The 11,050-nt window shown below is 45.5% G+C and overlaps 1 protein-coding gene across 2 annotated transcripts; it reads right to left on the reverse strand.

The window, feature by feature from the left end:
• Positions 1-397: 397 nt before the first annotated feature.
• Positions 398-10,780, reverse strand: gmnc (geminin coiled-coil domain containing). Of its 2 annotated transcripts, none has more exons than XM_048542342.2 (5): positions 10,684-10,780; positions 6,954-7,128; positions 5,959-6,044; positions 3,777-3,893; positions 398-2,857 (listed from the first exon to the last, which is right to left on the reverse strand). In XM_048542342.2, the coding sequence occupies exons 1-5, from the start codon at positions 10,684-10,686 to the stop codon at positions 2,177-2,179; spliced, it is 1,062 nt and encodes a 353-aa protein (XP_048398299.1). In that variant the 5' UTR covers positions 10,687-10,780; the 3' UTR covers positions 398-2,176. The 2 variants fall into 2 exon arrangements, with proteins under 2 accessions (XP_048398299.1, XP_048398300.1); XM_048542343.2 differs by lacking the exon at positions 10,684-10,780 and adding an exon at positions 8,999-9,426.
• Positions 10,781-11,050: the final 270 nt, after the last annotated feature.

The raw sequence follows: 11,050 nt of genomic DNA on the forward strand, positions 1-11,050 counted from the left end.
ATTAGGTACTTCATTAAATTTGTATAAAACCTTGGTTGAACCACACTTGGACTACTGACTGCAGTTATGGTTTCATATTTACATAAAATGAATAATGGCATTAGAGAAAGAGCAAAAAATATTTTAAAAGGATGATATCAGAACTGAGAGTTTGGAACTACTAGGAAAGAATCAATAAAGTGGAGTTAAAATTGATTCAGAGATAATGGTCACTGCCGATACTAGAGAATCTGAGATAAGAAGGTGCAGAGCTGGATGAACACAGCAGGCCAAGCAGCATCAGAGGAGAAGGAAAGCTGACGTTTCGGGTCTGGACGCTCCTTCAAAAAAAAATTCTGAAGAAGGGTCCAGACCCAAAACGTCAGCTTTCCTGTTCCCCTGATGCTGCTTGGCCTGCTGTGTTCATCCAGCTCTACACCTTGTTATCTCTAATAAAGTGGAGTGTCTCTTTCTCTTAAACAAAGAGAAAGCTGGGGAGTTATGAGTCAGTGATTTTTTTTAAAAATGGTGAAAATCTTTATACTTGTGGGACAGACCACAACTAGGTATTATTGAAGCATTCCTGATCAACTAATTCAACGAACCATACAGGAGCAACCCCTCTCCAAAGGGATGTGATGATCACAGGGAGTTATTGAGGCAAATGTTACGGATATGTTTGAGCCAAAGCTGGATAAACTCAGAGGAAAAAGGAACAGGATATATGAACACATGAGCATATAAATTAGGAGCAGGTGAAGGCCACTTGCCTCCTTAAGCCTGTTCCACCAATCAATAAAATCATGGCTGATCCAATTACTCCACATTCCCACCTTTCACTCCCTTCCTTAAAGATCTACCTACATCTAAATTTGAAAGTACTCAAGGACTCTAGCTGCACTGTCTTTGAGTTCCAAAGGCTCATGGCACTGAGGAAAAAAAACACTATCTTCACTTTTAAATGGACGCCAACACATTTTGAAACAGTGACCACCAGTTCTAGATATGCTGATGTGGTAAAATGGTGTCAAATAGGATGAGGCTCATATGGAGTATGGACCTGTTAGGCTAAATGGCCTGAATCTGTGCTCCAAATTCTATGATACAATACAATATAACACAACACAACACAACAAGATATCACCAGTCATACATGTTTCCAGAATAGCAACAATCTGTGTTAGAGCCTAAAACAGCTTGAAAAATAAAGGCTTCAATCAAAATTATGACCATGAATTTTTGGAAAGATCACCATTGTTGAAAATTGTTGTACTTGTTTCAGAACATGGGTCTAAACTTAAATGATCATTGATGCCTGTGATCAGAATAATTCAAGCAATTTTCATCCCTTAATTTTCAACAATGTTCAATAGTTTTCCCTTAATATTTTTGTGCCTTATCGATCACTGGACTGTACTGAGAAAAGTGGCATAGGTTAGACAGTAATGGTTTATCACTTCGAGGCAGTTTAGACTGCATTGTGTCAGTGTTTGTACCAACTGAGGCAAACATTTGACACCTGTGTCCTACGCTGCATAAACAGGAAATGGAACCAAACAACTGAGGCAAGCTTGACCATAAAATCATAATCCAAATAATTCCAATCCACGCAACATTTGAGGTATTTGTTCCCTTGAAGGAAATGTTCTGATATTTCAGTTACTTGAATGTTCTTGAACTATGGTCACATCTGCCCTTTCAGGTATATGTTCAAGGGTCACAGGGCATCATTTGAGAGAACACCCAACTTCTCCTCTTCAATCTCCTTGCTAACAGTTAACAGGTCTCCTTACAAAAATCACTATTTAAAAGAGGGCAGTTCATTGATCCATACTGATGTGCCTGGAATCTCCCTCGTCCATTTGCCCTCAGTGGACTCCAGAAGCAACTCACAATGTGAAAACGTGCTGACAAGGTTATAAAACACTAAGTGCTTCCTTTATCTTCATCCGAAATGAACCACAGCATGTTCTCAGAAGAAGAAATAAAAATTAGTGTCTCTAATCTCGCTCAGGACAACGGAAAGTTACACTATCCTAATTCTAAGGTTGACAGTCATGTTCTCAGATTTAAAAAAGAGACAAATTCAAGACTGGTTGGTAATTTGTGCAAAGCTATTGATATCCTTCATGAGTATTTCAAGTGCAGGGAACTCGTGTGTTTTGTAAACAGTCTGTAGCAGTGGCAGCAGGACTGGTCAATCTGCCTGGCTTGGGACCCAGGTAAACCTCCAACCTCCCTCCCCATCACGCTGTACAAAGGCCTGGCCTTGGCAGAAGGTGTGTGTCTTCACATTACGGTGAGGACTGAGCGAGGTGGAGAAGGCCACGTCCGTTTTGTTTGGGGCCATCTTGCGTGCCTGGAAGGGCACTGCTGCGGGCTGGTAAAGTGCATGGATCGAGCGAGACGGTGCCGAATAATAGGGACAGGAAGAGAGCTCACTTGTGCAGGAAGTGTTCCGTGGACAGGAACTGGCAAGGAAATTCTCCGGGACTGTAGGATCCTGGCCGTAACCTGCTGGTGTTGCATAGTCCGTGCTGTACTCGGTCACCTTCAGTTGATCACTGTTGTAATCGACCAATGTCTCAGAAATAATGGCACTGTAGTTAGCTGAAGAACTGTCATCAATAGTGTTGGCATCTTTTAATCCTAAAGTCTTAAGCACCCAGGTTTCGACATAGGGAGTACCATGGTCATCTTGAGCATTATGGCTGCTACTTCCATTTTTACAGGTTGCATTTCCTCGTCCTCTCTTTGGGAGGCTCTCTGCTGCTGGTTTCTCTGCAAAGAAATCTCCGGCCTCCTCCTGCTTCTGAAACAGGCGCTTCTTACATTTGAAGATCCCTCCATTCTTTTGCCCATTCTGAATCAATAATTTCTGTTAAAATGAAAACAAGGCAAGTTTTTTTTGCAACTTTGAAGAAAAAGACGACTTTTAGAATCTTAAAGTCTGCTTGTATTTTCCCAGCAAAAGAAGAAATTTTGAAGGGTTACAATTATGGAAATGGGGAGCCTAATTTATACACAACAACTTCCACAGACAGCAATATAAAAATGACCAGATAAACTGTTATAGGAAGGTTGATTCAAGGATGAATATTGGTCAGGATACCATGGTCTTCTACAAAATTCCTCTTAGTTTTTTTTTACATCTAGCCAAGAGGACAGATGGGTCCTTCGTTTAACAATCCATCCAAAAGACAGCACCATGGACAACGCAGCATATTCTCCTTCAATATGCTATTGAAGTTGTTAATTTGGCAATGGCCTCAAGTGGTACTTGAACCCACAACCTTCTTGCCTCAAGTCAAGAGTGCTTAATAGTGAGGCACAGCTGACACTACAGTACATTTGCTGCTAATAACAGTAAGGTACGTTTGGAATAGTCACAACCCAATCCCTAATGAATTGGAGCCCACAACATTGAACTACCCCAATCAGGCTTATTAGATTCATTAAAAATCAGATGACCAAGATGCCAAGATCAGGAAGGTTAAAAATCTCCTTGTGTTACGATAACTACACTACATTGGGCCAGTGTCGAGAGAGCTTTATCTATTTCAAACCTTGTTCTGTAACTGCACTGACAGCATTTGATGGGACAATATAGAGAAGACTTTACTCCACATTCAATCCATGCTGCAGGTGATCTGGGAATATTTTTTACCAAAATTAAGCCCCAGTGCTGATAAATTGTGGGTGAACATAAATAAATCACCGAAAATTAATATTGTCTTATATTTAGGGATATCTGGTTTGGCACACAGAAGCATGGATGCATTTTGACAATCACATACCCTGGCCTTGTCCTCCAAGGATTTGACATAAGTGGAGTTCAGGTATTCTCTCAGCTTGCTATTTTCTTCATGGAGTCTAGCAAGTTCTTCCTCCTTTTGTTCAAGAGTGTCCTGAAGCTGTGGGTATAATTACCAGAGACTTTATATTACAAACAAATTCACTGTTGCAAGGTGCCCAAAATGTGCCCTATCTTTCTCTTGAAGGTGGATCATTTAAGAATAATGATAGCAGCTTGGCCAAGGACCTTAGCTTCGGGAACTCTGTCTGCAATGTCTTGGGGTGCGATAATTGTTCTTCGATATCCTCAGTCATCTTCTTGTACACCAGACATGACCTCAGCGGCTCGGGACTTTCCACTTTAAAGACTAGTTTTCCCCAATTGCAGACCAGTGGTAATAAGGGGTATAAGATGGGATTGTTCTCAGAGCAATAAGGTTAAGACTTATTTGATGTGTTGAAAATTTTAGAGGGGCTAATATAATTAAATGGACATATTGCTTCCACTGGCTGGAGGGGCTGTTATTAGAAAACACAGCTGTTTTTCAAAGGGAGGTCAAAGTTTGGAACTGCATTCCACAAACAGTATTTGGTGATCACTCAACTGTCATTATAAAACAGAGGCTGATAGATTTTCATAAAAGTAAAATCATAACACAAGGATACCTTCTGCAATGTTATTGGACTGTTAATCCAGAGACCCCGATAACGTTCTGGAGACTTGGGTTCGAATCCCACCATGGCAGATGGTGGAATGTGAATTCAATAAAATATTTGGAATTAAAGAATCTAGTGATGACCATGAATCCATTGTCAATGGTCAGAAAAACCCATAATGGCTCACTGATGTCCTTTAGGGTAGGAAGCTGCCATCCTTGCCTGATTGGCCTACATGTGACTCCAGACCCACAGTAATGCAGTTGACTCAACTGCCTCCTGGGCAAATAGGGATGGGCAATAAAAGATGCCTAGGGCATGATGCCCTCATCCTGTTACAAATAAAAACGTCTTAAATAAAAACTAAGTGCCAGAGAAATACAGCAGTTTTAGCAGCATTTGTGTAAAGGGAAACTTAGCTAATGTTTTGAGTCCAATGTGATTATTCTTCAGCAGAACAGAACTGATACAGTTTGACAGCAAAAATCCAATAAGGGACATGAGGCATAGAACCCTTTTATTCACTCATGGAATGTGGGTCTTCCTGGCTAGGCCAACATTTATTACCCAGATCAATTCCATTTTCTTTTAAATCCATATTTCATCATCTGTCAATTGTAAGATTTGAACCCACGATGCCAAAACATTAGCCAGAGTTTCTGGATGACTGGTCCAGTGCCATTAACACTATACCATTGCCTCCCTTTGATATTATATAGATTAGATGGTAGATCAGTGATGATCTCAGTTATGAAAAGCAGACTTGGTTTGAGATGTTGAATGGCCTCCTCCATTGCTAAGTTCCAAAGATAATTGACAAAAGAATCCCAGGGAGAGATGAGGATATTTTGTTTTCTCTGTGAAAAGCATGAATGGATTGAGATTATCTGGATAGATCCACCAAAGATCCCGTGCATGTGGTCTAGACAGAATAGCCTCTAGCTGTGCTGTTTTAATATATGTAATCTGTGCAAAAATGTAAAATGGAATATGAAAAACCAAATGTAAAGCTCTTAAGTTTGGAGTGGTGCTGTATTCTTGATGTATTCCAATTGGTTAGTAGGAGCCTTTCAATTAAGGCAGCGTTCACTGTGGTCCATAGAAGTATAGAATGGTTACAGCAGATGGAAGCCATTCAGCCCATCATGCATGTTCCAATTCTCTGAAAATACAACTCATCCAGTCCAAGCCCCTCACTCATTCCCTGTAGCCTTAGGATGGCATCTTCTTTCAGACAATAATCCAATTTTTTTTGAAAGATGCAATAGGCGAAGCAATTCAAAGCTTTAGGAAAGATTCCAGAAATGTTTTCTATTTCTTGGGTAGGTAAATGGAGTTGAGATGCAGATCAACAATTATCTAATTGAATTGTGGAACAACCTGGTGGAACAATCTATGTTCTTGGCCCAGGATAGTGTAAGAAAATCAAATCATTGATTCTCATTGCTCAATAATTTTTGGATTTGTAAGCATTGGTCAAGAAGATTAACTGAATCGCTAAGGGCAACAATTGAAGCAACAAAATACCTGTTTATTTTTATAAAGTTGAGATGATAAGTGGCCTGTCCACCTGAAGTCATCTTGGACACTTGTGTCATAATCCAAGAAGTAATCTATTGAGAAATAGAAGCAAGTCATTGAGTGATGCCAAATCACTGAGTTATACAAATTGCCCCACATCAGTAGTACCAGTCTTGCCAGACTCTCTCAAATTGCTGGGCGCCTCCGTGGAACTCACTCCCACAGAAGGCTGTGGAATCCAAGTCATTGAGTCTTTAACAGAGCGTGATCTATGGGTTTTGATTAGTCAGGAATCATGGATACAGGGATTGGCAGGAGACTGAGACTGGGAAACCCATCAACCATGATGGAATGGTGAAGCAGACCAGATGGGCCGAATGGCTCAATGCTGACTCGACGTGTTGTGGTCGTGAAAGCTAAACAGACTCTCCCAAACTATTGAGAGCTAGACTGTACAAACTAGTAACGTTTACTTTGCATTTTCGTTGGGGTTTTTTCGTGTTTATTGTAACAAATTGGATATTTGTTTGATTTTGTAAATGTCAGGGATTGCGGATTGGAAAGTGGAAGCCAAATACATTGGCTCCAGTTTCTCCCAGCCACAGGCCAGCTCTGGGCCCTTTTGCTGATACAGAGGGTCCGGCTTCCCCGGAGCCCAGGAACAGGGCGACTCAGGACTGTGCACGCTCCTCACGCCGCTTCCTGGTTTAATGTTTAGCTCGGCTCAGTTCTGGAGGGCGGGTTTCAGGGGAAGCGAGCCAAAGGTCGAGGTAACAGCGTGGGTGTGTAAAACAAACCATCCAGCAAATAAAAAGAAAACATACAAAAGCTGAGCTCCAGCGCTGAGCGAACAGCACAGTTTGCTGGGCTTTATTTAACCGGGGTTTGCCAGAAACGCTCTGTCACTGCACCAGGGACATGAATCGGGATGACCAGGCCAAGCTGCTCCCCACCGCCCCAGGCCTGGAGCTGCCTCCCTGGTCCAGGCCTGTGCCTCTTACCTTGTGGCTGGGTTTCTCGCTGGCTGCTTCTGCTGTTGTCCAGGATACCGCCCGGCCACTGAGAGTACCAGGTTTCCATGGAAATGTCAACACTGGCTGACGTCGCCACTGAAGAAGAGTACTCATAGCCCTGGTCTCCTACAAAGCACTGGTCCTGGCAGGAGAGGATAGTGTTCTGGGGATGGAGGAGACAGAGGTGGGGGGTGAGTGAGACACAGAGAGACAGAGAGAGAGAGGGGGGGGGGTGAATGAGACACAGACAGGGAGAGAGAAAGGATTTGGGGGGCACAAACACACAGGAGGGACAGGAGTGGGGGGCACACACACACACACACAGGGAGAGACAGGAATGGGGGGCACACACACACACACACACACACAGGGAGAGACAGAAATGGGGGGCACACACACAGGGAGAGACAGAAATGGGGGCACACACACACACACACACACAGGGAGAGACAGAAATGGGGGGCACACACACACACACACACAGAGGGAGAGACAGGAGTGGGGGGGTCACACACACGGAGAGACAGGAGTGGGGAGGCACACACACACACACACACACACACACACACACACACACACAGGGAGAGACAGGAATGGGGGGCACACAAACACACACACACACACACACAGGGAGAGACAGGAGTGGACACACACACAGGGAGAGACAGGAGTGCAAACACACACAGGGAGAGACAGGAGTGGGGGGCACACACACACACACAGGGAGAGACAGGAGTGGGGGGCACACAGACACACACACACACACACACAGGGAGAGACAGGAGTGGACACACACACACACCCACACACACACAGGGAGAGACAGGAGTGGGGGGGGCACGGGCACGCACAGGGAGAGACAGGAGTCGGGGTGGCACACGCAGAGAGAGAGAAGTGGGGGAGCGCACACAGGGAGAGGAGGCGTGGAGAGAAACAGGGAGAAGGGGGAGAAAGGAGGAGGGAGAACGAGATAGCGGGCAGAGGGTGTGAGAGAAAACGAAAGGCAGATATAGTCGGGAAGGGGAAACAGATTGTGGGGACAGTGAGATGAGAGACGGGGTGTATAAGAGAACAGAGACAAGCAAAACGAGGTCAGAGAGTGGGGTTCGGAGACCGGGTGGGGGAAGAGATCGAGGGGGAGAGAGATCGGGGAGAGAGAGATCGGGGGAGAGAGAGATCGGGGGAGAGAGAGATCGGGGGAGAGAGAGATCGGGGGGGGAGAGAGAGATCGGGGGAGAGAGAGATCGGGGGGGGAGAGAGAGATCGGGGAGGGAGAGATCGGGGGAGGGAGAGATCGGGGGAGGGAGAGATCGGGGGAGGGAGAGATCGGGGGAGGGAGAGATCGGGGGGGAGAGATCGGGGGGGGGAGAGATCGGGGGCGGAGAGAAGGGTTCGAGGGGGGAGAGAAGGGTTCGAGGGGGGAGAGAAGGGTTCGGGGTAATCAGAGGGGGAAGGAAGTAACGGGGAGGGGAGAGGGTAAAAACGGGATGGTGTTAGATATGGAGGAGAGAGGATCGGGGAGAGGGGGGAGAGAGAGAGAGAGAGAACAGGGAGGAGATTTGGAGAAGGACAGAAAAAGTGAACAGAGAACAAAGAGAAGGGGATCCGGGGGCAAAAGGAGGGGGAGAGAAAGAAGGAAAGAAGAGGGTGAGTGGGGAGGATTGAAGAGAAAGAGAACGAAAGAGACAAAAGGTAGGAAGGCAGAGGGGGAGGGGCAGAAGAGAAGGGGGAGCAGAGAAAAAGAGGGGAGAGGGCGTGGAGAAAGTGAGGAGAGTTAAAAAGAAAGAGATGGTTACACACACAATTGAAAAAATAATAAGTGAACGACAATGAGATCTGCAGTGATTTTTCGCGGGTTGGGACGCCGCCATTCTCAGTATTGGCATGTCTCTGTCGAACCCTCATTTGTCGGAATCTGTTTCGCGTCTCACTTCGCTGAACTATTTCAAACTCTAGTGCTTGTGCTGATTTCTGGGTGGATTTTGGCTTTCGATTTTTCTAGTTTCCCGAACGCATTTTAAGTACCACCGGACCTTTGGCTCGCTCCGATATTCAACCTATCCTTCCCACAAGCTCGCCAGGTCCCGGGGGCGGACTGACTCGCACAAACAGCCCCACCGCTCCGTCCCCCGTTCACAACCCGTTAGGATGTGGACGTTTTATGAAAAAAAAACAAGCCGAGGAACGGGACTCCCGAGATGTCTGACTCGGCGCGCTCGCCAGAGAGTGTGAAACAACGCCACCCAACTAGAGACAGAAATAAAAATTAAAAAGAAAACAAAAAAAATACACAAACGATAGAAGTGGTACAGGAACACAAAGGGGAGGCAGTCAGAAAAAGGAGTGAGAAAGAGAACGAGGGAGACAGAAAAAGACTGGAAAGAGAGAGGGGGCGGAGCAGGAGAACTAACAAGAATCAGACAGAAAGAAAGGCGGAGGTGGGGGGAGAGAGGGACACCGAGACACACAGGATGAAGAGATGGAGGAGAGAGAGAAATAGACGCAAATTGAAAGGGAGGGGCAAAGACGGGTTGAAAGAGTGTGTGTGGAGGGAGAGTGTGTATGAAGGGAGTAAAGAGAGGAGACAGAATCACGCCAGAGTAAAGCAGAACACACCCACTGGGGGGGGTGGGGGGACTGAAGAAAGAGAGACAGAACTGAACCTAATCATTAGGGAAACCTAATCCCAATTCCTCAAACGTTGGTTTCGAGGTCCCAAAACATAACCAAAATGAGAAGTTGTACTTAGTCACTTACTCTAAACAATACTGCAACACCAGATTACAGAAGGAAATATTCTATTCACAGTGCACAACCCTGAAACCACACACCAAAATCTCTCCTACGTCCCTTCTACTGCGTTTAATGTGGGGCAGAAGTTCTGGGAAACGTTTTAAACACTTTTTTTTCCTCATTTGCCTGTTTCTTTTGGGATATTTTAAGACTCTCAAATTGCACAGCTAACTAAAGACATTGGAATCAGCCCCTAACCAAACTCTCTTTCTCGCGGAGAAGCTCGACAGCACGGCCTCAGATTTTTGCAATATTATTAAACCCATCAGCCTGCCTTACCCTGAACTGTAAATCACAGGCTCAATCCTGTACTACGGTGAAGACTGCAGCAGGGACATTCACTCGCAGGTAATGTTTTGATGCAGATTCTTAGAGGTCTGAAGCTCCTCTGAAATACAAAGACCTTCATACAAATCGCCCCCTCCCCTATAATAGAGTCTGCGTGCACTCAACAGAAAGCCACAGTGAAACCTCACACCCCTTCGGCTAATGGGAGCAAATGGCTCAGAAAGTGGCGCTGGCTTCAGTTTTATAGTAATGCCTGTTACTCTTCCAGCCTTGCAAGTTCTTTCTGCCTCTGTCGGCGAACTCGCCTCACACTGCGTTCCCTCCCAGAGGAAAGGGATCCTTGCTATGGGTTAGAGTGAACGCTGATCCTTTGCAGACAGTTGCGAAGAGCTGGAGAAGTAACACTCGAGAAAGCTGGACGGGCAGCCTTCCCGACTTTTCAGAGATCACATTCCCGACTTGTCAGGTGCATTAGGTTTTCTGAGCTGGTTAGACTGTTGGACAGTCTAAAAGGCAATCTCCTGTTTGAGTTTAAAACGCTGCAAAGGCAAATAAACTTTTTCCCTGCTGTTTGCTCTCTGCTCCCTGCACTCACCACCCACTACCCACTGGTCCTCAGATGTTCAGCTTCACTTACCATCTCGAAGAGCGTATGTCAGAGAGAGGGAGAGAGTCACACAGACAGGCACGTTCTCTTTAAAACTCCACAGTCCTTTAAACCGACCTGAGAGTGTTGGTCCCACTATGGCTCTGAGCTCTGAACTGAACCAGTGACGCCTCGTGGACCAGCTCAACGAGCGATCTGATTTGGTGCAAAGCTGGCAACCTTGTGACGTGAGTGAGCAGCAAACCTGCTGAAATAAAAGTCAAGCAAGCAAGGCAGGGGTGGAGGAAGAGAGAAAAAATCCTCTTTAGCCTGTCCCCTTGTCCTCTCGATTCCCCAGGGCGACACTGTGCTTTCTACCTCGCCTCCATTTGCGAGAGTAACTCGGGGCTCTCAAGCG

Source organism: Stegostoma tigrinum, chromosome 14 (assembly GCF_030684315.1).
Source record: "Stegostoma tigrinum isolate sSteTig4 chromosome 14, sSteTig4.hap1, whole genome shotgun sequence".
Taxonomy (NCBI): Eukaryota; Metazoa; Chordata; class Chondrichthyes; order Orectolobiformes; family Stegostomatidae; genus Stegostoma; species Stegostoma tigrinum.